We start from the raw sequence: 27,203 nt of genomic DNA, 5'->3' as shown, positions 1-27,203 counted from the left end.
ATGGGAATTTTTTAATCTAGATATTTTTGGGATGTTACACTTGGGTAACACCTTCTTTGATTCAACAGAAACCTTGTTTGTATTTACAAAGCTACTGCCTTAGTCTGATTTTACGCTCTCAAGGTCTCATCTCGAGCATTACTATTCTTCGGCGATTGTTGACCCTAGAAGTTTACACCAGATTCAGTGGAATGGCATTTCCTCTTGCACTAAGCTAACCGTGCTTGCTCGTTCTTGCACTGCTGTGTTTTAGAGGGTTCAGACTTTGGCAAACCTTCAGGCTTTGTTGACCAGCACCCATTCCAAAAGAAGTATTATATCGAACATCGTTATGGCAGCCTTAAGTGAGCACTGCAATTGATTAAGAGAGGTAAGGAGTAGTGGTGTATTAATTTAAACTGCTGAACCATGTGTTCTATTCCAAGTGGTCAAGTAGTTTTCGGACTACAGACATGTACCCTGAATCAGGAAGGCTGTAGGTTTCTTCCACGGCATTTCAAAAACCAGGCCTCCTCAGACAGTGCCAAGATATGGTCTATTGGTGTGGCAGCTTTCATGATACGTAAGTACATAACTAGATCCAGCAAAGCCCAACAGGTCTTGCCATATATCGAAGGCTGTGGTTCTTAACTCTCTTTTCTCTCATCAACTGAGATGGGGGGTCAGTGCGTTTACCGTCATTACCAGTAGCAAGAGGTAATTTTCTGAGTTGTGTGTAATGACAGTCGCTGAGATAATATACTGGCTTCATGCTGAGGGGCTCTCATTGGAGATTACTGCTGCGTTTTTTGGTAGCCGCTGGCTAGCTGCACTTTAATGGCACTAGCATCAGCTCATCGCTGTTTTGAAAGTAGTTGTGTTTTTTACACATATGTACGCAATCTTGTAACAATAAGTAGCGAATGACCAGACAAATATTAAATTCGGTTTGAATTCGTTATCGATTCGATAATTTGTTTCTGCGCCGATCTGGGGTTATTTACATTCCAGAAAGGTTCTGTGTCGTACCGTTCACATACTGTTTGCTGCTCTGCCATTGGCAGAGTAATGCGCGGAGTGATATTAAGAACACGGTGATATGCTCTCTGAACCACAACTGTATAGTAGTTCTAACAAAATATGATTTGCCTCGTATCCATAAATGTCACTAAAGATTACTTTAGGTGTCTTCAAAGATTAGAAGCCCCACAGAGTGATGAGTGTCTAGAAAACAGAGTACCGTAAATACATGCATGCAGTATGAAACAGTTGTCCTGATTTTATCATGTCAGATTTCTATCTCTCATTGTATGCAGATACCAACAAATTTCTGCCTAAATTTGCAATTTCAGTGTCATTGTTATTCAGTATTGTCACAATCGGGCTTTCAGCGAGAGGAGGCACCATCTAGTAGTGGCTTTGGTTGACTTGTGATGGTTTCCGTTTCCTCAAACTGACGTGACTGTGGCATGACCATGGTGCTCGCAATGAACATGCGACGGGAAGCAGATCGATCACACCTTGCATGATGTAGGAAGGGTGAGAGCAGCACTCATTATTTTGCACGGGCCTTTCCAGCCATGTTTGCCACACTTTAAAGCCAAATCGCGGATGCTTGACTAGCATGCTCAGATTTGCACCTTTGAGAAATGCGTAATAATGAACACGTTTAGAGTTACCGAAGAGGAATTTCTATGGAAAGATGTCTTTACAAGGGACTTTCGTCACACATAATATTGGATTACGATTATCGCTAAAACACCAAATTCAAAAGCACTTCCAGGGCAGACACGCCACGCGCGAGCACAAGGCTAGATGTGAACAGGTGTGAGTGCAACGCATGCTAACCAGCATCTCGTGCACTGCCATCCCGCATCCAAGCTGGAAGGGGTTTAAAACAACTGGAAGGCCATGTGGCTTCCGCAGTTCAGGGGTGGATTTGAGAGTTTCTTGTCCTCAGGGTGCATGAAATTCTCTCATCAAGCATGTTGGCACTAGAAGGGTAGCAAACAAATACAGGCACATGAAGTAGCATGGCACTATAAGACGCTTGGCGAGGGATCACGTTTGACGTGAAAGTGGCGAAAGTGCATAGCACGTATGTCTCCCAGGGCAATTACCAAATGTATTGGAAATAAATACTTTTGTTGATCTTTCTTTGCTCATGACATCTCGTAGCCTTAGTCGCTTTGGGATGTTAAACCTGACAAACCGAACCTTTCTTCGCTCACATTATAGGCAGATGAAAACTTTTCCCCGTTTTCGCTATCCTGAAATTACACCTCTTATTATAGACCATTTCATGACCTCCGAAGAAACTAGTTTGGCTGGGTTGTTAAGGGACGTGTTGCCAACTTTTTCCGCTGCTATGAGCGCACTTCGTGCCCTATGTTGCAGCGCCCTTCATTGCTTTGGGAAATTGTGTATATTCCTGGTATTTATGATATGTGGGTTTAATTTATGACTACATTGTTTGCGATTGAAACTCTGTTCACAGAAACCCAGAAAACAAAATCCTGCAGAACGCTTTTTAGCGCACCTTAACTTGCGTCTTTATTTCACAAATTCTTATTAGCATAGTCCTAAGCTATGGCGTTATCCAGCTACCGGTGATAGGGGACCACCTGACATAAATATAAAGCCTCGCTTTAACCAAGCTGTATGACTGTGCTTTCATGGCCTATGATTAGTGTGCCTTACTTGGCATCCAAGAGGCCTGAAAGATTCCTATTGCCACAAATTATTGAAATCTTTATTTTTGTTTTCAGCAGCAATGGGCATGTGGTCTTTATTTTTTATTGTAGCGTGCAGAATATCTTGTGCTTTGTTTGTTTGTACTTAGTGTCGCGAAACTTGGCTTTATCTGTGTCGTTGTACGCACAAGATGCGCCGAGATTTGTCTCGAATGATTGCAGCAAAACGCAGTTGTTTTCGTATTGTTGTAGACTCTTGTAGTTAATTTTGCCAGTTTTATTTTAGACGTTTCTTTGCAGAGTTTATATTGAGCGCTGCCAAATGCAGCAGCCTTTCATAGTTCGATAACCAGCGACATTTGCTGTCATCACCGCTGTCGGGGTGCTGAGTTCTTTAAGGGGCATAAGCCAGCCCAATAAAAGAGTTGATTTCAGTGCTACACCCGTCTCAACATTCTTTGCCTATGGCATTGCCACCTCCTCGAGACTATCCCTCCGCCCACCTAGAGTGAGTGAGCAACCCAAGTTAGGAGCTCCACCCAACTTTGTGACAGCGTGTGGTATCGTTACATCTCACAACCCATTGATGAATGGATACTTGGCCATGTAACCTGCCAACTACCACCTGGCAGAGTCATGTCAAAGTCAAAGGCGTGGATCAACACTGATGTTGTTTTGGTTTGACCTAGAATTTCACATTGCTTTGAATCTGCATTAGGTGCATGGTATGTGTCTCGTTAGAAATAAATAATTCCTAATTGTCAGGCTTCTTCGGGTGACATGAAGCTTAAACATTGTGTTGGAATGATTACTTTTAATTTGCATATTTACCAAAATGCGACAGGAGGGCCATATCACTAGTTTGGAATACCCTCCCATGTGGTCATCAGGCATTATTCTGGTGGTATTTTATTACATATTGTTAGATGTTCGGAATCACATGCTTGCTACTTTTGTAGTAATCCATTGGTGATGTTTGTTTAGTGTGCCGGTTAGTGATGAATTCTCCTGTTGTGTACAGGGGTGGGCGGCAGCATGTCCTCCTCCTCCCAGGAGCAGCCGCTGCTCAAGCTGGACTCGGTGTTGTCAGCCGAGCAGGTGCGCGCCCTGCTCCAGGAGGCCACCCAGGCACCCCACAACGACAAGCTCGACTTCGATGTGCTCGGTAGGTTCCCCCTCTCTTTTCCCGTTTTCTATCCCCCCCCCCCCCCCCTTTGCACTCTTCTTTTTTTCTTTTTTAGTTGGAACTTTTCAGATCGACATTTGTACTCCTGTCAGTACCAGAATCATACCTGTCATCATGTCGAAATAATAATTGCATACTGACATACAAATGGACTCTTGAAGTGAAAAATTGTTATCGGACCTCTGTACCTTATCCCATTTAACAGCTATAGTTGCATGAGGGACTCTGTTTGGCGTGTTCAGAGTCATAACTGCTTTTTTTTGTACATCGATTGAACTCGTGTATATCTGCCAGCCATGATGTCTTCTGGCTGGACTTCAGCCACAGATGACATGAGAGTGGGTAGGGTCGATGGTTATTCTCAGGAATTGGTTACCTGGGGTCACAGGACCCAGATGGGCATGGGAGTACACCTGCCAATAGTGCAATGTATGAAGTGTATGATATGCATGGGGGCTAAGTGCAATCATCCAGCTTCTTCTTGGTGACTTCCGTGTGAACAGTTGCGACACCGAAAATCTGACACAACTGCTTTTGAAAATGGCCCATTCTGGAATATCAGTCTCTTGATTAACTCTTTCGGGACCGCGCCATAGGCCATCGTGTAAAAATGCACGATCAAATCGCGCGCGCTCTCAAGCTCAAATATCCGCTCATTGGAACACGTGTCGCCATCTAGTGAGTAGTCTAGTATCTAAACTTTCGGTTTTGGTGTAGTTTGCCTTTTTCACGGCAGGCGGCGACGCGGGAGAGATTTTAATCTTTGGCGCGGCGGCGGCGCAGATTGAGAACCATGGCGTCAACCTCGCGTCAGGCCGCAAGAAAGCACACACAAAAAAAATGTTGTACATAAGCCTCCCACTTTTTTTTGTCTTGAAGTTAGAAAAGAGGCATTGTATCACATTTTGTATATTCTGAAATATTTTTATTACTCTTTTTTATTTCCGTATTCAAGAATTTCCTTCTTTTTTATGTTTTTTTAAGAAGAAAAGTTATATTTTGAGATTTTTTTGTGATATCATGTATATTTTTAAGGCATCTCAATTTTTTTCTCATGAAAGTGCGTTCATTTAGCTGCATAACAATATATGTTACAACAAGCTAGCAGAAAATGTCATTGAATAAAAAAATATTTTTCAAGTTGTATCACAATTGCCTTCTTTTCGGGCGGTCCCGAAAGAGTTAAGAAACCATGCCTTAGCGATATCAGTCAGGTAGAAGGACGCATTTAGTATGTTGAGGGTGTGATCCCAGCGGTTGAAGGAATTAACCCAATCGTAGCTGTGAAGCCAATCATCAACTTTGGAGGCCAGCAGATGTCCGGGGGTCACGTCCAAGCAGCTGGTGTAGCAGGGGCCTAGTGGGAGGAACCCGGGGTGTCTGCATTTTCCTCCTGGGCTATGACGGCAAAATTTCAAATGGCAATTGGAATGCAGCTCCGGGGAGAAGCAGGTAAAGGTGCAGTGCGAGGATCTAGGTGCACCTCCACCACATGGAAGGCAGGACACTACCAAGCGGGCTTATTCCAGCCCTGAGCCTGGGTCCCATGTCCAAGAACACAGCACCAAGCAGGCTATTTATGATTATGCATAAAAGTGAGAAAGATGAAAGAGGAAGTGGCAGATACACATGTTAAAAAGGACAAAGCTGCACATAGTGCTCACAGTATATATAGTGGGGAAACAGAAGGGCTGAATTGTCTCTTCATGTTGCCCTGGAGATCAGAGAATTAATTGGCGATTTAATACCTGTCAGTATCATCGGCCTTTCTTACCCTCAGTGGGCCCCCTTTCAGTTCCCCCTGCATGCTTTGTTCGGTGACTGCTATGTTAATTGCTGCTGGTCTATACAAAGGTGACATGAAATTCGGCAAACAGCCATCATTGTTTGTGTAGAGTAAATAAATTATGTATTAAAGGTCTGAGCAGATGGCTGGTTGTCCCTGCATTTAAAGGTACAGAACACTGGAATTTAGGTCTCAATTTTTTTCGCCGCAGCAGAAAGATTGATGTCTGAAATGTTCGATTCCATAACGGTTTTGTTAGAAATGCTGTGGAAAATTTTTACAGGGAATTTTTCGATCAATTCGTGCGCCCGTTTTTATGTAGTCCGATGCTGGAAACATGAGCAGCGACCGCGCTGACGACTGGTGGTCAACAAAAAAAAAGACATACCAAAAACAAATATAACTTTCACTCGCCAGACAGTAATCACACATTTTTTGCTAAGAGTAAGGTCCTTTTCAGTTTCACACTCAATGCTGTTACTGCGCAATAACACATGCCCTCGTCAACGAAAGTTTTAGTGGGCACTGTCATTGCTTCATTCAAGAAATTGCAAACACTGTGGTGCCATCTAGTGGCAAAACTTGAAAGCATACCTCTCGCGTTGCGAAAGCAGGAGTGGTTTTTATTTAAGGACGCACTGGAGAGAGCGCAAAATATAATAAATTATGGCAGGCACTCCTAGAAGAAAAAAGAACAATGTGCAGTTAAAATCAGCGATATTTTGCTGACATGTAGTCACGTGGGGGGCTACACTGAAAATACTAGGGTTTCTCCGCTAGGTAGCGCCTCAGTAGTTTTTATGCGATTTTTAATGGCAAATTAAAATTGTAAGGCCTCTTGTCTTTGATATTGTAGGGCTCGATTTGTACTTTATGAGGCAAGATCTTTTCATCTCCACCATAATTTCATGATATATTTTGTCCAGTGTTCTGTCCCTTTAACAGATCGCCTTGGCTTGCATTGTGCTATGGCCTTATTGTGAACTGCCCTGGCTCCTTGTGATGCTATCTGTGACATCTGTGGTGCAGGCAACGTTACTGGAACAGAAGATGGCAACCATTCACTGGCAGCCATCGATGACAGCTTCCATGACCTGGAGAACTTGGTGAGTCAAAACACAGTTGCACTTCCCCTCTGATCACGAAGCGGTCATTGCTAGTGCCGTTTGATGAGGTGGCTAAAGTCAGTGCAGTGAAATGTGATACTCTTTAATTTGGAATGCCTGATTGCGCAGGGGAAACATTGAAGGAATTCTTTCCGCTTTATTTTTGCCCTTCACTGTTCAGTTTCAAGGCACCTGTTACATTTATGGCCCTGTATGCCATTTCAGTTACACCGCTCGTGCTGCAAATGCACCAAACAGCACTAAACCAGAAAAGGTTCACCATCCTGGTAAAAAACAAAAATTAAGAAAATTCTGCCAAATTGCTTTGAACTTGCTGTTCTCTAATTGGGCACCTTGGTTGTTGTCGCTGTTTAAAAGTGTTAGCGTCCATTTAAGCCCACTTATAACGATCGTGACTGTCTCGCAGTAGCGCAGACTTGCGAAGTATAGTTTTTGTGCCAACTCATGAGCTGTCATCAGTCTCGCAAAATTTCGGCGTCTGTTTCAAACTGCTGTCCCCGTTTTTTTTTTTTTTTTTTTTTTTTTTTTTTTTTTTTTTTTTAAAGAAACGGAAGGAGTACGCGCATCGAGGTGGAGACTGATCGATGTCCTCAGGCTTGCATGTCTCCAAATGTAACTTTCGTCCGCATGCTTCCGTCTCGCCAGCCAATTCAGCCAAGTGTCAGTCCAGCGATCAGAAGTTGCATTTGATTATGACGTGGTGGTAACTAGGTGGTGTAAGTCACAGGCCTAGATGGGCGATTTCTTCAGCTTATCCAAAACAGACCGCACAATGCCTTTTCAACGGTTGTGTTGTTCACTTTGCCAGTAGCATAGGTGATTTCCCCCGCGCTGTCTGTGCAGGTGTTGGGCCAGGGCCCTGCGTCGGGCTCCCTTTTTGCAGAGACATCGGAGGCCGAGGTGGAGGCCCTGCTCAAGGCGACCCTGGGCGCTGACGATTTGCTCAGCCCCATCGACTTGGTGCTGCTCGATCACTGCTACTGCACGCCTCTCGCACAGCTGGTGGCCGAAGTACCCACCTCCTCCTCCATGGTCAGAGCACCCCCATCTGGAGAAGGCAGTGGGCAGCTCCACCCGGCGCAGGGCACCCCCACAACCACCACCACCACCACCATTGAGGAGACGGGCCTGGATCGAACCCCGTGAGTTGATGCTGCTGCTGATATCCACTAACTTGGACTGTCAGGCACTCTCTAGGGCCCTCCATTCTCATGGCTTACCTTGTCCAGAATTTGGTGTGGAGATTTTGCATAATATGTTTTGAGCTCTAGCTCGGGTAGGATTCAAAAAAAACATTTCCATAATTTGGCATTTTTTGCGAGGCATGAAGGATACGGGAGGATCTCAACGTTCCTGACAGCATGCATTGAAACAGGAAAAATAGCCATTGCCACGTTGTTCTCACCTCAGAATTTGGCAACTGTTCCCCAGTTCTTTACCAAGCAATTGTATCATCATGCAAGGTGTTCGTGACAGTTTTTGGGGGGTTACTTCCAGTGTGTCAGAATCTGTTGTTTACACTTTTGTGTCTGCCTTGCACTTGCATGGCTGTCTTTGTCAGTCCCATTCTCCTTGTCTTCGGAGTCTTCCAGCTTTTTGTTTTCAGTGCCAGCACTCAACTATAATGTTGGTCTTGGTGAAACCACTCTTCTGCAGGCCACACGACGAGCAGGACTGTGACGAGGCTGGCTTGGCATCGCCAGGTTCGCCGCACCAGCCCCTGCGGCGGTCGCAGCGGCAGATTGAGCGCATCGACCGCGAGCGCCTGGAGCGCATCAAAGCAGAAAATGCGGAGCAGAAGCGGCGTGAGCAGGAGGAGATGGTGGGCCGGTGCACGCCAGTGCTGGGGGCGGAGTCTCCACAGGCCCCGCCCCCAGTCCCCAGTAGTCTCAGCTCACCACTAATGTCGCCACTGTCAGCGGCAGTGCCACCAACACAGATGGCATCTCCACCTCAGCCGCAGCAGCAGCAGCAGCAACAACAACAGCAGCAACAACAGCAGCAGCAGCAACAACAACAGCAGCAGCAACAGCAGCAGCAACAGCAGCAGCAACTTCCATGTGAGCATAACATGTTGCTAGTATTTGCATGTTAAGAGCCTAATTTCGACGTAACGAAACAACCAATGTAACGAATTCAAGGGCCGATTTTACCGACTTCATTATATCAAGGTTTAACTGTATAATGAATTGCTCGTTTTTGTTTGTTTGTTTTTAATGCCAGTGTTCACCCTAAGTATGGTGGCTGTAGCTGGAGCAACACAGAGTTGACCAGGCAAATACTGGAAAGGCTTCCGTCTCGCAGCAGGCGTAGCCAGGCTGGCATTGATAAGAATGTAGCTGAATGCTGCATTCCTTCCTCTCATGGCTATTTGTGTCTTATCCTTGTCTGAGGCGAAAATTCTGTTTCAGCTGAATTTTACGGTAATGCAACGCCAGCTGTCAAATGGTCAGTACAGTGAGTTCATTTTTCAGTTGATATGAATTTTGGGATGATTTGAATTTCCAGTATTGCTAGGTCAGAGTGTATTTACAGTGTGCAGAATTATAAGTGGTCTGAAAACTCGCCTGCATCACTACAGATGTCATGAACACATTTGCCTCAGCTGCACCCTTGAGCAACAGTTAGCTCTAGCCACACATTGTCGTCATGCAGTGTACAGTATTGCATTTGCCGGTATGCACATCGCCAGTGACGCAGTTACCTACTACAGTGAAAGCTCGTTAATTCACAACTCGTTAATTCGAAATTTTGGATAATTCGAAATAGTCATCGTGGTCCGGTCCGCAGTGCATAGAAGTCTATGCGCGTAACAGCTCGTTAATTCACTCAAAAATTGGCGCCGCCACCCATAATTCGAACTGCGCGCCGCCAAGCGGCGCTGTTAAAAACCATCGTTGGAAGCTTCAGAACGATAGATGGCACAACCATCGGGGCGCCGCTAGGGTGCTGGAACAAGTACTAAACAGTCTTTCCTGCCGCGACTCCTTCGAGGAAGGACGTTTTAGTGTTATCGACCACGGTTTCGTGTTGCATTTCGTGAGCCCTCGTTTTGCACTCCGCTTGTTGTGAGCTTGTGTCCGCGAGATGTGTTCGCGTGGGAAATACTGTGCCAAGACGGTGAAGGAGAAAGTGGCTATTTTACGCGAGGTGGATGAACGGAAGGTCAGCAAAGTGGAAATCGCGAAAAAGCACGGGATTCCACCAAGCACGTTGTCTACGTACGTCCGAAATAGGAAGGCCATCGAGGATGCCTATGAAGCCGAAGATTTCGCCAGCAACAGAAAAAGGCTGCGGTTAGCCAAGTATCCGGAAATTGAGACCGCTGTGATCACGTGGGTGAAAGAAATGAGAAGCGCTGACATTCCACTGAGCGGCCCAATTATCATGGCGAAGGCGGCCGATTTCGCCCTGCGCTTGAATGTGGAAGATTTTGTCGCCTCCGAAGGATGGTTTCACCGCTTTAGAGACAGACATAATCTTGTCTTCCGGGTGTTGTCTGGAGAAGCCAAAGAAGTGGATGCAGAAACTTGTGCCACGTGGCGAAGCGGTGCTCTGCAGCAGTACTTAGAAAGCTACTCGGCACATGATATATTCAATGCTGATGAGACGGCTTCGTTTTATAAGCTCCAGCCCGACAGAACAGTAACATTTAAAGGGGACAGCTGCGCTGGCGGCAAGCGAAGCAAAGAGCGGATTACTGTTCTGGTCGCCGCTAATATGACCGGGACGGAGAAGGTCCCTCTTTTTGTTGTCGGCAAGGCACATAAGCCTAGATGTTTCAAGAACATTAGGACGCTGCCGACGGAATACTCCGCCAACAGCAAGGCGTGGATGACGGGCGAATTGTTTAAAAAATGGCTCTTGAAATTCGATCGGAGGATGGAGCTAGGGAAGCGTCAAGTTCTCCTTATTGTGGATAACTGCTCGGCACACAAAGTCGACGCCGAGCTGAAAGCCACAAGGCTCGTCTTTTTGCCCGCCAACACGACTGCGGCCTTGCAGCCGATGGATCAGGGGGGTGATCAGAAACATCAAATGTTTCTATAGGTGCCACATGATCGAGCGCATGACTTTGTGCACTGGAAACCAGAAGACCAGCACCATCACATTGCTCACAGCAATGCACATGTTGGTGCGTGCATGGGAGCAGGTCACGCCGTCCACAATTGCAAACTGCTTCCACCACTGTGGCTTTGCTGCCGGAAGTATGAAAGAAAGTGGCGATGATGGGAGTCCGGAGCCTCTGCCTGCGGCTGTGCGTGCTGTGCTGCAGGACGTCAGTTTTGATGATTACGTTGGAGTAGACAGCGATGCAGCAGTGTGCGGTGCCCTAAGTGATGAGGACATTGTCGCTGAAATTGTTGGGGAGCAGTCTGTCCCAGAAGAGGCAGAAGACGAGGACGACGACGAGGAGCAAGAGCCCGTGCGTCCATCCGCGGCAGAAGTTATGGGAGCGCTGAATGACGCGCGCCTTTTCTTCAGCTTTGAAGAGGGGGAAGAAGACTCCCTGCGTCGCATTCGCATGCTAGAAGACCGAGTGAGTACGGTAGCCCTCAGAGAGAAGAAGCAGAAGATGATAACAGACTTTTTTGCTAAATAAATGTTTTTCGTTCCCTCCGGGCATCAAACGCCTTCATTTTTGCTCACTTTCATTAGTTCGAATTTTGGTTAATTCGAACTGGCCTGGCGGCCCCATGGAATTTGAATTAACGAGCTTTTACTGTACATGGTACGCTGTGCAAAAACGGTAAGTGGTGACACACCATATACAAGTCTCGTTTGTCACGTACAGATCTATGGGAATGCATTTCTGTGCTTTTATATACAAATTTTCTTCGTATTGGTTGATGCGACATTCTTAATGGCACCAATATTTATTGTAACCCGTCAGAAATTTGTATTGTTGATCTTCTACTCTATCAGGGTCAAGGGCACTAATGCTCTCATTACCTGAAAAATCTCAAATACAAGCCTCAGTGGATGTCCCCAGGCCCTTGAAGAATTTTCTCAGTGTGGAGGAGTTGGTTAATGGTTAATTACATAGCAGTGAATAAAAAATTAGCTATGGTTTAGCTCTGGTTAAACCGGGTTGAATTGCATTAGCAATACTTAGGTCTCCCGTTTCACATGGGACGGTTATGTCAGAATCAGCCTGCCAGGACCCTGGCAATCACGTTAACCTTATAGGCCACTATGGCACATTCATACGGCTTGGTTAAAGCCGCATTCGGCTCGGCTACATGTCAAGGGCAAACTTGGCCCTTCCTGGGACGACGTGACGGGCTGAAACCTGGTGCAGTATTGCTAATGCAACAAAATTAGTTGTAGTTTAGCTCTGGTTAACCCTAGTTGAATTGCGAAAGCAACAGCGGAAGCTTCCTTTGCTTGCTACGTTATTCCCCTATCACGCCCTGCCAGTGTAAGGTGCTACATCACTGGGGACACTTAAGCTCATCCTTTAAGTGTATGACTTGATAGCGTAAGCTACCAGCCCCCATATAATGTCATGTTTCAACCTAGCCGAAAGGATGTGCCTGCATGTCATACGGGTAACGAAAATGCAAACGGTTCTGGCAGGCTGATTCTGATATCACCCTTCCATGTGAAAAGAGTGACCTGAATTGGCAGCTCCTGCCCGTGGCATAGGGGTAACGTGAATTCAAATGTCATGGCAGGCTGAAAGTAGAACGACTACTTCTAGCTACATCTTCGTCTGGATGCTTCTAAAGTTGTGCAGCGCATTCTCCTGCTGTCTCTTGAGCGCGTCATCTCTTTCTAGCTTCATTCTGTCGTTGTTGCCTCTCTTTAGTGCTCTCCATAATTACTAGATTCCACCGAGGAGAATGTGCTTATATCTGTGAAGCGTCACCTCCTCTCCTATGCCCGTTGTGCACACATCTGGCGGGAGCGAGCGGCCGCGGCGTGCCGCCAACTGTGGTGCCATCTGGCGGAGCTCAGCTAAGCGGTTGCTAGGCGCAGCTGTTCAAGGTCATTCATGGGCCACGCCAATGGAATACGTGACCAGCTGAAACCTGGCGTAATGTTGCTTTCGCAACAAAACTCGTTAATTTAAACTCATTGAGACTGCAAAAAGGAGACGGAGCAGCAGAGGCATATTTGGAAGTCATTGGGTTGGTGTGGCAGGCGGACATTCTCAAAATGATGGCATGCGAAGGCATCATTTTGTTTTGGAATATTTTCAGCTTCCATACGGACATTGCCTCCTGTGGTGGCCCCTCCCAAGGAGAAAGCGCACGCTAGGACACCACCATTGCAGCCGTCGCCGGCACGGAGGGGCAAGACACGCAACAGCGAGTCGACCTCTTCGACTGAGGGACCTGCAGAGGATGGGGTCCTGGTTAGCCCCACTCGAGCACGCAAGAAGCGGCCGCGCGAGGACGCCGAGCACCCTGAAGGGCCCAAGAAGGGTCTCGCAACGCGTAAGGTGGGACCAGAGGGGCCTCCCAAGGGGCGCCGGGATGGGGCCATTCACAGGAAGCTGTCTCGAACGGAGGAGGACGCCGTCTTGGCAGCCAAGGAAGAGCACCACCAACCTCCAGTTAGGCGCAAGAGTGATGACACAGATGCCAAGAAGAGGAAACACACGCCAGAGGTGAGCCCCTAGCACACATGGCGTAGCATCCCAAGCCATCTCTTCGAAGTTGCCAGACTTAAGCTTTGCAAGTCTGGCATTGTAGTTGGTACCAATGAGCCTTACAGTAATTTAATTACACTTCACAAATTTTGTAGGGCACCGTCCACCAGTAACGAGACTCCACCCAGCACTGATAAAATACATTATGAAATGTTAGCCCACCTTTCAGAACTCTCTGTAGAGAGGCCAAGCCAAGTAAATTGAACTAAATCAAATGAGCCATCACTTGAAAGTAGAACTAGAGCACTGCACGGGCTCGGGCTGGCCTGAGATGATGCATTTGCTCTAGTCCCCTGCCAACGCACTTATGGGCCCGTATTTCAAGCTCGTGTCATTTTGAAAATGTCATTTTTGTGCCCACTTTACTGGATGAAGCACTGGAACGGGCTGTATTGACTTTGATGCAGCGAAAGTTGCCAAAGTAACCGGGGGAGGGTTATGTCATATCCGTTGTGCTGTAACAGGTACTCAAGGACCCTAATGAGATAAAAGAGCCAGCATTGCAGTGCACTCTGAAGTTGAGACTCTCGCAGTGGAAGGAACTTGTCATTGCTACTGCGTTTCTTGGCACATCTGCAGGCTGTAAATTCGGTTATAGGGCTTTCATGTCACCTTTTGTTAACTATAACAAACAGAATAGGTCGCAATGTTGCACATTTTTTTATTTGATTGGACCATCTGGGAATTTAACAAAAACCTAGGCCTAAAAAGAAATGTTTTTTTGCGGAAAGGGTTCAGTTTCTGAAAACTAGATGGTGCCACTATCAATAAAACTACCGTCGTTTTGAGTTTTCAAACGCTGAAAATGTGACAAGTAGTTTAATGTCCCGCAGGATGTCTGTGTTCATGCATACGTGTACAGTCGAACCCGGATATGTCAAACTCGAAGGGGATCGCAAAATAGTTTGATATATCGATAATTCGATATACAGAAATCTGCTTGAGACGCCACTTGCGATCATGAAAAATGATATGGTATTTGTCTCATAGTCAACCCACTCTCATAATGAACCCACTCCCCATTTTTGCCCCAGAGAATTTGAAAATAAAAAGAAACGTTCGGTGGCCGTTTCTCCCTTTCAACCTTCACATCCACAGCTCATTTATTGGCAGCGTGCCAAGATGCTGTGCAGCGATAACCGATAACGCCAGGACGTGTAACCTTTTAAGTACACTTTTCATAGATCCTGCGGTGGCAGGGAGTGAACTTGGCAGAGTGCCCGCGTGATGGCTTGATTGCACAAGACTGGTTCGGTTTATCGTGCCGCGCTTGAGGTGGGGCAGGCGTAGTCCACTGCTACAAAATCATTGGCAAGCGTGATAGCTGCTAATGCCGTTTGGAGCGAACAGTGCTAAAATCCAGTGCCATGACCGCAGCCAACCACGTGCTTTCATTGATTCATAGATGCAAGAATGAACAACTCTCGCAAAAAAAAAAAAAAAAGAAAAAAAAAAGAAAAGAAAACTGCCGCTTCTTTTCGTCCACAGCCGCCATAGCTTACGCTGCGCCGCACGTTTAGCCCGACAAGAACAACTCTCACAAAAGAAAAACAATGTTGCTTCTTCTTAACCTCCGCAGCCGCAATAGCATGCGTACGTTCAGCCCGACGGCAAGAATAAACGACTCTAGGAAAAAAAAATATATATATATATATATATATATATATATATAGATCTGTCGTTTTTTAGCGTTCGCGGCCACCGTAGCTTACGTGCGTTCATCACGACGACATGAGACGCTAATCGCACGGCACTGGAGAAAGCGTCTACCACGGGCTGAGCTGGCTTGTCCGCGCATGCGTAGTGCGTGCTGCTGCGAACAAAGACCGGGAAAGAGAAAGAAAAGGGAAAGATGAAGCTCAGCAGAAGAGTTGGCATAGCCTTGTGCTTCGCTCTATCGCGTTTTTTCCCTCTCTCGAACACCATGGCTGCATTGGTTCCCTCTCGTTCCTTCACACATATGACTTGCAAACGTCACGTGCTAGCGCGGCAGCAATCACCGCAGATGCGCGCGCCTTTGAGGGAAGGGCTTTCGCTGCAGCCGTCACCGAGCTGTGTTTTCTCATTCCCTCTGCGCGTGGCTTGAAAACGAGATGCGGCAAACGGCTGAGGTGATGCGATCGTCTTTGAGGGAGGCGCACCATCCAATGCGTGGTGCGGAGTTCGATATATCGAACGACCGGTGAAATTGAGTTCGATATACGACGCAGCTTTCCTATACTTTTACATGGAATTTTCAAGGGGATATTCCGCGAGTTCGATATAACCAAAATTTGAAATATCTGGGTTCGACTGTATTCGCTATTCCGTGGTTGCCAGCTTTTCTGAATTTTTCATAAAATGTTTAAAATTGGGCCTGTCTTAAGATATCGTGTGTATGTTGCCCCAAAGTTTCCAGAAAAGGAATTTATCTGTGAAAAAATAAAATTGGCTTTGGTGCAGGAACACGCTGGTCTGCCACGAGAAGAGGACACTCGAAACTATCTGTGGAATTCATATCAGCAACCCTAACATTGTAGTGACTTCCATTGTCCATCTGTGGAGCAAAAATGCTTGTTTAAAACTTGTCTACCACCTTAACAGATTTGCAGCATGTCTATCACTACGTGTCTGTTGTTATGTGTCTGTTGTCTTTGTTCTGCCCTTGTTCGTAGGTGCAGATATTCGTAATGGCCTTGCTTTTTTTTTGTTGTTGTTGTTGTTGTTGTTATCAGCTGTCACGTCCGATGCAGTGCTACTCTTGGGTTTTGCAGCTGTATCTGCTGCACCATGCGAATATGGGCTCAGAGTCTTGACAGTACTTTCAAGAGTATCCGAAATATACATACTGTTCTTCATGACAGAGAAAGGGGACATGTACCGCTTTACGCCATTTGTATTCTGGATGTTGATTTGGAAAGGGTGGTATAGTAAAAGCTCGTTAATTCGACACTGACAGGTCCAGGAAAAATTGTCGAATTATCCAAAGGTCGAAATATTGACTGAACAACAAAAAAAAGTTTGCCGCAGCAGGACGTACCTTTATTTGCAAAGAAATATGTTACTGTTATTGTCGCCTGCTTTTTCAGGCGAATTTGAGTGATTATGATACCATATGATAGCTCTTAACAGCTGCCAGGTGTACCGCGGCACACGCACCGTCAGGAATTTGTTCACAGAAGTCCTCTAGCACTGACAAGGCTTCTGTAACTTCTTTCACCGTGCGATTCGGCATTTGGGGCGACTGCTCACAGTCGTCATCTTCCGACAAATCGTCGTCAGCTCCAACGGTGACACCATCATCGATCGACACATAATTAGCAAGGTGCACTGGAGAGGGCAAGACACTCATAACAGCTGTCACGAAAACACCGTCCTTCTAATTAGCGAGAGTTTCGCCCCGTAGACTCCTACGTATAATTTTAGGGACTTCGCATGCACATCGAGTGATCTGATTTTTCTAATGGGGGTCGAATTAATGAGCTTTCACTGTATCTGTAGCTACTTCACAAATATGCTAGAGACTTGCAAGCCGCTAAAGTACAGTAAAAGCTCGTTAGTTCAAATTCCACGGGGCCGCCAGGCCAGTTCGGATTAACCAAAATTCGAACTAATGAAAGCGAGCAAAAATGAAGGCGTTTGATGCCCGGAGGGCACGAAAAACATTTATTTAGCAAAAAAGTCTGTTATCATCTTCTGCTTCTTCTCTTTGAGGGCTACTGTACTCACTCGGTCTTCTAGCATGCGAATGCGACGCAGGGAGTCTTCTTCCCCCTCTTCAAAGCTGAAGAAAAGGCGCGCGACATTCAGCGCTCCCATAACTTCTGCCGCGGATGGACGCACGGGCTCTTGCTCCTCGTCGTCGTCCTCCTCGTCTTCTGCCTCTTCTGGGACAGACTGCTCCCTAACAATTTCAGCGACAATGTCCTCATCACTTAGGGCACCGCACACTGCTGCATCGCTGTCTACTCCAACGTAATCATCAAAACTGACGTCCTGCAGCACAGCACGCACAGCCGCAGGCAGAGGCTCCGGACTCCCATCGTCGCCACTTTCTTTCATACTTCCGGCAGCAAAGCCACAGTGGTGGAAGCAGTTTGCAATTGTGGACAGCGTGACCTGCTCCCATGCACGCACCAACATGTGCATTGCTGTGAGCAATGTGATGGTGCTGGTCTTCTGGTTTCCAGTGCACAAAGTCATGCGCTCGATCATGTGGCGCCTATAGAAACATTTGATGTTTCTGATCACCCCCTGATCCATCGGCTGCAAGGCCGCAGTCGTGTTGGCGGGCAAAAAGACGAGCCTTGTGGCTTTCAGCTCGGCGTCGACTTTGTGTGCCGAGCAGTTATCCACAATGAGGAGAACTTGACGCTTCCCTAGCTCCATCCTCCGATCGAATTTCAAGAGCCATTTTTTAAACAATTCGCCCGTCATCCACGCCTTGCTGTTGGCGGAGTATTCCGTCGGCAGCGTCCTAATGTTCTTGAAACATCTAGGCTTATGTGCCTTGCCGACAACAAAAAGAGGGACCTTCTCCGTCCCGGTCATATTAGCGGCGACCAGAACAGTAATCCGCTCTTTGCTTCGCTTGCCGCCAGCGCAGCTGTCCCCTTTAAATGTTACTGTTCTGTCGGGCTGGAGCTTATAAAACGAAGCCGTCTCATCAGCATTGAATATATCATGTGCCGAGTAGCTTTCTAAGTACTGCTGCAGAGCACCGCTTCGCCACGTGGCACAAGTTTCTGCATCCACTTCTTTGGCTTCTCCAGACAACACCCGGAAGACAAGATTATGTCTGTCTCTAAAGCGGTGAAACCATCCTTCGGAGGCGACAAAATCTTCCACATTCAAGCGCAGGGCGAAATCGGCCGCCTTCGCCATGATAATTGGGCCGCTCAGTGGAATGTCAGCGCTTCTCATTTCTTTCACCCACGTGATCACAGCGGTCTCAATTTCCGGATACTTGGCTAAACGAAGCCTTTTTCTGTTGCTGGCGAAATCTTCGGCTTCATAGGCATCCTCGATGGCCTTCCTATTTCGGACGTACGTCGACAACGTGCTTGGTGGAATCCCGTGCTTTTTCGCGATTTCCACTTTGCTGGCCTTCCGTTCATCCACCTCGCGTAAAATAGCCACTTTCTCCTTCACCGTCTTGGCACAGTATTTCCCACGCGAACACATCTCGCGGACACAAGCTCACAACAAGCGGCGTGCAAAACGAGGGCTCACGAAATGCAACACGAAACCGTGGTCGATAACACTAAAACGTCGTTCCTCGAAGGAGTCGCGGCAGGAAAGACTGTTTAGTACTTGTTCCAGCACCCTAGCGGCGCCCCGATGGTTGTGCCATCTATCGTTCTGCCGTGAAAGCTTCCAACGATGGTTTTTAACAGCGCCGCTTGGCGGCGCGCAGTTCGAATTATGGCTGGCGGCGCCAATTTTTGAGTGAATTAACGAGCTGTTACGCGCATAGACTTCTATGCACTGCGGACCGGACCACGATGACTATTTCGAATTATCCAAAATTTCGAATTAACGAGTTGTGAATTAACGATCTTTCACTGTACAGCCAAAGCTGATGCTTACAGTTGCAAGAATGTGAGCCAGGCTGGCACAAAACTAAATTACTTCTTTAAAAAAAAAGAGCTGAAGAGAGTATGATGAGAACACCTTTCAGGGGAAGGCCTCAAAACCAATCCAATCCGAAACACCAACTGAATGGCAGAAAATATGCTACTTAGCCTACTGCTTTGCAACATGTATTTTGCTGTATCCTCTGGCAGCGCTAAAAATGACCTAATTGCAAAATGAAAGATGATAGCTACGCTGCACTTTTTGAAAAACCAGCCAGGTCACAGTGTGCACAAAAGTGTAGAGTCCCATAAAGGATTTACGAAGTTTATTTTAAAGATACCATGAAAACCTATTTACGAAAGTCAGACAACACGCACAAATCATCAGTATTACAATAGCTTCCTCCGCAACACAAATTTTTAGGCTAGCTTTACTAGCACCTAAGGTATCGCGATCAAAAAGGCTTCTCTTCCCCTCTATCAACTCCGTGCATGCCTGCATGCAAAGGAAGGGGAGAAAACGTCCATGCCACCGCGTCCAGCCATGTCACATGCTCACCCAAAGAGGAGGTACGCTCGGAAAGCCCAGTTAATACTAGTGGTAAGTGGGCGGCTACAAACACACAGTAAGATGTTGACCTAATGGGTTACGACTGGTCGCCAGCAGCGCCTTTTAAAACTGATTTAATTATAGGGTCCACACAGAGCTCCTAAATTCGACTTGAATACTCACAACGACTACCTTTGCGAACTTCTTGTATTAGAAAATTACCACAATTATCGTTTCAGAGTTCCTTCAACGTGAGTCTACTCTATTTTATTTCTTGCTGTCAGATGTCTTTGCATGTCCGTTAGGCCCGTGGACAATACTGGACCATCTATCCATTGCCAGCTGACATCCACTGTAATCCCACCTGTGCTTTATGCACTCATTCCCCCAATTGTGGTCTTCAAGACAGGTGGGCCTCTTATTCTCTCTCCTTGTGCAGCCCGTGTCTCCATTTGGCAAGGTGGTCAAGGTGGTGCGGACGGTGCCTGAGCCGAAGAAGAAGCCTCGGCGCGAGAGCTTCACTGACGAGCCAGCACTGTTCAGTCAGCCGGACGTGCTGCACAAGGAGCATGAGCCGCAGGCTGCACCGGTGACAGCTGCAGCTTCGGTGAGCCACACGCCCGTGTCAGCAGCAGCTGCCCCAGTCGTGTCTCTCGCAGCGATGGCACCAACAGTGAAGCCTGCTGCCCTGCAGCAGCACAGTGAGGAGTCTGTATACGACTCGGTGGAAGCTCACGTGGCACGCCTCGCTGGCGGGGTGGAGCACGGGCTTGCCCCAGCCGCCGCAGCAACTTCCGCTGCTACAGTGTCCGCTACTCCGGTGACTGCCCCGGCACCCACGGCGCAAGCAACGGGGGTTGCTGTGGCTCAGCACAAGCCAATTCCTATCAAGCATGGTGAGTACTGCCCGCCCTTGTTAAGGCGAAAGCCTTTAATGGCTCATGCTGTCGTGGACAAAATGTCTCGCGCTTTTGTGGCGGCTCTGATTGACCGAGGCGGAATAACGTCATAGAGGTCTCGACTAATCAGAGCACCACCACAGTATGCGTGAATGCGTGTCTTATATGGCCATACGCCAATCAATGGTAAATTAATATTTAATGACTAAAATTGCTAAATAATGAATAATTAAGTAATTCAATTATTAGCTAATATTAACTAATCAGTTATTTGGGTAATTAATTACCTATTTAATGTCATATAAATAATGACTGATTAATGGATTCCTAATTAGTGCCGGTTGCATATCTGAATGTGGCACTCAGGCTTTCACCTTTCACTACTTTAGTCGCTAAAGTCCCTCGTAATTTTTTTGTACTGCTCCAGTTCACTGTCCTTTCTACTTGGACCAGTCTGCTGACATTGACTCCTTGTATGGTGTTCTTTGCTTCAGCAGCTCTACTCTTGAAGACACTGCTGCTTCGTAGATATCATACAATGCATTTATACTGTACAATACACTTGCTGTAAGCTCATCAGTTTGCACCTAATTTGAAGTTTTGAGCTGTCTAGCGCATAAGAGCCCATGTGTAGAATGCCCCCTTAGCTCACTTAAAAAGTCTGAGCCTCCATCCACAATTATAAGTTAACACCCTGAAATGTCAATTGTTGAAAATCTCTATTGGAAGCGTTTACAGCTGAACTGATAGGTGGTGGTACCATCAGTTTTGTGCAGTGTCAATGGCGTTGCTTTCAGGAGATGGAGCACGCTGGAGTTCATATGTTGGAACGCTACAGATTAGGACAATATATCAAACATAATGATTCAACTTTTTCGTGTTTTCTATGTTTATGTACACTGTTCACACAGTGCTGTCATAATGCGTGACCGGCTGTAACTATTAAATCTGGTCTCCGAGATCCACCTTAACAGAAACAAATAATTACAGGACTGTGCTTAAACCCGGTTAAGAGTGGAAAGGGCAAAAGCCACTCTACGGTTTCGACTAACTGCATCGTCATTGTCATCCCTTCTATCCTCATCACCACTATCGCTACTATCATCATTATCATTCTCGCTGACTGCATCATCATTGTCATAGCTGTTATCGTCACGCTAGATGAGAAGAATTACGATCGCTTTTTCGTGGGCCCGGTGTCGTCTAGTTCGTGCTCTCGGCTGGGGATCAGAGGGATAATGATTTGATTTCTTGTGGAGACAGGCGATCAAAGTGTGTCTAAGGGGTGCATGTGTTCACAGATGGGCTTTTGTGTTGGCTGAGAAAGGGAGTTGTTCTTTGGCTGGCTTTGTTTCAGAAACCAATCCTTTACCAAAGAAACTGGTGCCGGCAAAGGTGCCTCTGAAGTTGGGCCAGCCAGACCACAAAAAGCCAGCGCTGGCTGTAGCCGTCAAGTCGGCACCGCCCCCACCCAGCCCAGCAAAAGGAAAGCATGCCGGCCACCATGGCACATTACCACCAAAGACGCCAAAGCCGCCCAAGGGGAGTCCCAAGACTCCGCAGGGCAAGTCGCCGGGGTTGCCCAAAAAGATGGAGTCACACGCGCAGCCAAAAAAGGTGCCGAAGCAGGAGCTGCCACCATCGGCGGTGGTGGCTGCGTCGGTTGCCACCCCACCGACTGTAGTGGTGGCTGAGCGGCCTAACAGGCAAAGCAAGGAGAAATTCAAGCGTGCTATGATGCGCAAGAGAGGTGGGTGAAAAGTTCTACTGAAAGCCTTTGGTGAAGTACAGGGGAATGAAATGATCGCACGATTTCAGTGGGGACTGGAGAAAGAATGTAGTGAAAACCTGTAGATATGGAACAAAATCGTCTCACACATGGTATGTTTACTGGAAAAGTATACATGGGATTGTCTCTGTGCTCTTTGCTGCATGTCTTTTTTTTTTTTTTTTTTTTTTTTTTTTGCATGACGTTTGATAACAATAAACATTACCAGGTGAGCCATGCTTTTTGCTAAAGAATATTGGCTTGGTTGTTGCTAAGACTATGTCAGTTGTGCTCCCTGAATGGTGTGCATTTCCTTTTGGGATTTTGAAAAGATTGCAAGGCAGGTTGGATACACAGTTCAAAGAGGCCTAAGTAGTCCGATCATTTCAATGCCCGATTGGCTTTCAGAGTTTCTATGGTTCAACACGCTTATAATAAACAGGCCTTTTGCAACGAGCGCATCAGGTAGGCTTTCATGGCATATTTTCCACGTGACTAGTGCCAATCACTGCCATGGCACAGTTGTGGCACTTTGATGCCATGTGTTCTCTGCCCTAGTTAGAAAACAATGTGAGCAGTATGCACATTTGAGATAAACCAGCGACTCTGTGAATTCTCCTCTTGCTCTGGTTCAATGAGATCAAAGAAGTCAATACCACATTTAACTATTGTGCAAGTGTCTGTTTTTTATGCCAGTCTTGTTCACTCGTGTTAGCGTTAACATGTTTTTGTGTGTGTGTGTGCGTGTCTGTGCATGCGTGTGCACAGGTCTTTTCTGTGCAGCAGTGACCAGGTGCAATTTTTTTGTGGACCAAGCCAAGAAAAGCTCCTTCGCACTGTCTGTTGAATACGAAACAAAGCACAACATGTGGACATCCACAGGAAATAACACGACACAGAGTGCCAAAGAATTGTAATAATAATAATTGGTTCACAGGAAGAGAAAGGCGCAGTATTTGTCACACTTGGGTCTGTGGACACCTGAACTGCGTCGTAAGGAAAGGGAGGAAGGTGGGAGTTAAAGTGGAAAGAGGAGCCATAGTGGAGGGTTACGGAGTAATTTCGATCACCTGGGGATCTTTAACGTGCGCTGACATCGCGCAGCACACGGACGCCACTTTGTTTCGCCTCCATCGAAACGCAGCCGCCGCCGCCCGGGATTGAACCCGGCTACTCCGGCGCAGTAGTTAGGTGTCTTACCACTGCACCACCGCGACGGGGTGCCAGAGAAATGGCCGTTCAGCACTTTTTGAATACTGCAAGATGCCTTCTGTGTAATTTCAAGTGGATGACCTCACTTATCCTGTGACACTAGAATTCAGCAAAACAATGCAAGTGGGCTTCAGTGATGCAGTCGGCCATTATAGAAACTGTTTAACTGCATGCTTGTCCTTCATGAAATGGCACTGGAGCACATGTACAGAGGGCAGGCTGGATATGATTTTGTCGAGCTACAGTTCAGTCCACTTGTAACAATACCAGATATGACGATATATCGCAGATAACAATGAACTTTTTGGGATTTTTCAATTTCCCATTGATACCATGTAAAAATAAACCAGATATAACGATCGAATATTGGTAGTAAATCGGATACGATAGTTCTATCGCCGCCCGGTAGATGTTTACCACGAAACTTTGTCTGAATGATTTATAAAAGTAAAATACTAAGAAGAGAATTACGTGAAAACTCGACATATGCGGTGAAAACGGACTTTCATGGAGAAATCCGCGAGATATGAGCACTATCATCATCGCAATCGCTGTCTCGCGCAAAGGTGCAGCTATATCGTCATTGCCATAGCCGATTGTGCGTCCGTGGAAGATGGCACCGCCCACATAGAAGGCGCGACAGCTCTTGAGATGAAACAGCAGATTTATCGGAATTTCTGACAGGGTTTTAAGGTTGGAAACCTCGTCAAGAAATGCGGGCATTCGCGCTCTTCGATTTTAACGATCATCAAGGCTGGGAATGCCCTGCAGTTCATCCAGTCTCTAATCGGTTTTCTGCACGCAACTAGGACTGCCATCAGCGTCCGCGCTACTGAAGCGATGCTCACAGCGATTGTCAAGCTTCAGCTGCGGCTCAAGCAAGCTCGAATTTCCGACTTTTTAAACTATGTTAAGCTATTTTATGGCTATTGATGTATCCTGTAGTTAGTGTCTAGTGCTCTTTAGGTCGATTAGCATTGTTCGACCCGATTTACTCATTGCTGGTAAGTAGGCAAGCCTACATGCATGAGAAAATACGTGGGTGTGTGCTTTTTTTTTTTGCCAGTTCAGATATAACGATCGGATTTTCCGATTTTCTCAATATCGTTATAAGTGGACTGCACCTATATTTAACTCTTCCAAGACTGGCACCTGTTGCAAGTCACAATTTACAAGTATGTGTGGCCGCAAAGTTAGGAAATGAGAAATGTGCAGTAATTCGGGTAATACCGACGAGGTGCTATCCATTCAAGGGATTTGATCACTTGAGCTGCAAATGTAAGCGAGGTGGTTTCATACTATCCTCCGCGCTACAGTAAACAGTAATGCTGCCATATAGATCTATGCCACTAACATTGATATAGCAGAGCTATGCGAACTGAAACCCAGAACGCAGCAAAGCAGTGCTATAGCTGTAGGCTGCATTTGTCTTTCTTCTGTAGACAAGAAGCAAAATTGATAGTTTTTCGGTTGGTTGGTGTTTAGTCGAGACAGTGCTGCATGCATGCCCACATATCCCAGAACACATTCAATGAATGATTAACACGTGATATCACCACTCTGTTAAGTACCATTTCAAAAACCTTACGAGTGTATCACTACTGCGCTCAGAATATTTTTGTGCATTTCATACTCGGAATGCAATTTTTAACATTTGATGGATAATAATATAGGCTGGGCATTCCTCAATGGCAGAGCTCTCGGCATGCGTTGAGAATGTCACACATAGAACTTTACCATCCCATAGGAAACACACTTACATCCGTAGGCAACACACATCCGTAGCCAACATCCGTAGGCAACACACTTGTGCCCAGATGAAATCTTGCACTTGCTGGAGCATGACAGGGACATGTTTATACACCCACATAGGTTTTAAGGCCCGGTAGTTGAACAGAGTACAAGGGCACTTGTAACATTTTGGCAGCCCAGAGAGAGGTGGTGCTGGATTGTTAGGTTTGAGAGTTTCGTATTCTGGTGCATAGGGAGGAGCGCAACCGTGCACCCTGCAGTGGCAGATTTTGGCATGCACAAACTGTTGCAGATAATGTGATGTTTGTAGGCTGAATAACAGCTCAGGGACACTTGTTAGCTTTACGCAGGTGCTGGGCTACAATGCTCAGTAATGCAAAATTTGAGTGCAGCTATTGAGGTATTAGCGCAAGAACATTAAAGGCCTCTTTCTGCAGAAAATGTGGCATTGTTGACATTGGGAGCAAGAAATGTGCAGGGCAAAGTTCTGGCAGGTGACATGGCAAGGTGGGTTGTGCGATGTCAGGAGACCACATAACATTGCAGGAACTGCCACCCCTGGCTTCTTGCTTCAGACGGACAGGTGAGATGAGAATCGAAACTTCCAGAAATCTTGAGCGATGAGGGAGGCACGTTACTCTCGGGCCACTGTTGGCACGTTTGTGCAACTTGGTTATAGCAGGGCTTTGTAGATGTCTAAGTTCGTTGATTTTTCACATAACTGGGTAGCCTACAGCAGTATGCTGGAGAATATGTGCGCAAATTAACAGATTAAAGATTGAATGAGTAGCAGAATAGATATACGTGGCCCAGGAGCCACAGACAGGAGCCATTCATGCTGTTGCGTTTAAATGCCCTGCAAATTTTTTAATTTGGGTAGCTCAGCCAACGTGTCTGTCCATTTATGTGCCGCCTGCTATTGCGCTGCTCTGTGCACAAGGAGAACAGGACCCTCAAGCTCCTTTTGCATTTTACCTGTTCTTCTCCTAACATCATTCTGTTATGGAATAAATTTCACTTTGAGCAATCGATGATCACACATGGAACACACATTGCTGATCGGCGGTGGCACTTGGCATAGGCTTCAGCAGCACTTTGTGACAGTAACCACTGACTTCTGTTTTGAGGAAATGTTCTGCTGTGCAACCACTGTCTTGTGGACTACACCCATCTTGTTTTCATGTCTTAAGGGGGGTCCTGTTTTGTGAGCACCCTGCAAGTGTAAGCTGTTGTCGCTGCAACACATACCACTGCACGCAGAGATGGGCCGCCGTGTGGACGATGAAGACGTGGAGGACAGTCCAGAGGACGCGCACGATTCGGAGTGGTCCTCGGAGGATGACCCGGAGCGGCTCTGGTGCATCTGCCGTAAACCGCACAATGACAAGTGGGTGTCTGGCTCTTGGGGGCTCGTTCTGACGAGCTTCCGACCCCTTCCTGTAGCTGCGCTCAGTGTCCCTCTGCAGTGCTATGCACTGCGTTTGAATATTTGTCTCTAAATTAAAAGGCATATCAGAAAGCATATCTGAAGTTCACAATAAGTGCTCTAGATGAAGAAACTGCCCAGTTGCATTTTTTTTTATGTTGTCCCAAATTATCACCCATTCGATTACTAAGACTTTAAAGCACATTATAACGAAGAGATTTGTATGCATTGGAATGTCTGTGTGTGTTCCTTTTTGAAGTATGTATATTGTGTCTGCTGTCATCAGTATGAGTTCATGACTCTGTCTTTTCATGGAAGTGTTGCATTTTCATAGTAACACTAAGCCTGCTTGTCTAGCTTGTGGTATTACCAAAATGAACAGGTGCAGTATTTTGTAATCTGTTCTTTTGTGTATACCTCCTAAATGAACCCAGCTTTTCAGTCACAGTCTGTTGAATTGCTGATCATTTTTATCGTTGTTGCAACTCTATCCCTGCTCCTCTCTGCCTCTCGGTCACCTCTACTGATGTTCAATAGCTTCTTTTTTTTTTTTTTGCATCATCAGCTGGAGGTCAGTTAAACTTTTGCCACCATTTAAGCCTATCATCACAA

General features: G+C 46.4%; 1 protein-coding gene across 3 annotated transcripts in view; it reads left to right on the top strand.

The window, feature by feature from the left end:
* The window catches only part of pps (protein partner of snf), a 127,733-nt gene that overhangs the window by 17,018 nt on the left and 83,512 nt on the right, over nt 1-27,203 (top strand). For all 3 annotated transcript variants that reach the window (XM_084602535.1, XM_084602534.1, XM_084602536.1), the window contains exons 2-9: nt 3,694-3,837; nt 6,674-6,750; nt 7,615-7,913; nt 8,428-8,831; nt 12,978-13,387; nt 19,974-20,430; nt 21,791-22,183; nt 26,426-26,552. In XM_084602535.1, the coding sequence (XP_084458661.1) occupies nt 3,708-3,837; nt 6,674-6,750; nt 7,615-7,913; nt 8,428-8,831; nt 12,978-13,387; nt 19,974-20,430; nt 21,791-22,183; nt 26,426-26,552 (2,297 nt within the window). In that variant the 5' untranslated portion in view covers nt 3,694-3,707. The remainder of the gene's footprint in view (nt 1-3,693; nt 3,838-6,673; nt 6,751-7,614; nt 7,914-8,427; nt 8,832-12,977; nt 13,388-19,973; nt 20,431-21,790; nt 22,184-26,425; nt 26,553-27,203) is intronic.

Source organism: Amblyomma maculatum, chromosome 4, assembly GCF_055883805.1.
Source record: "Amblyomma maculatum isolate TAMU_Amacu chromosome 4, ASM5588380v1, whole genome shotgun sequence".
Lineage (NCBI taxonomy): Eukaryota > Metazoa > Arthropoda > Arachnida > Ixodida > Ixodidae > Amblyomma > Amblyomma maculatum.
The sequence above is the reverse complement of the archived record's forward strand: the minus strand, read 5'-3'. Positions and strand labels throughout refer to the sequence as shown.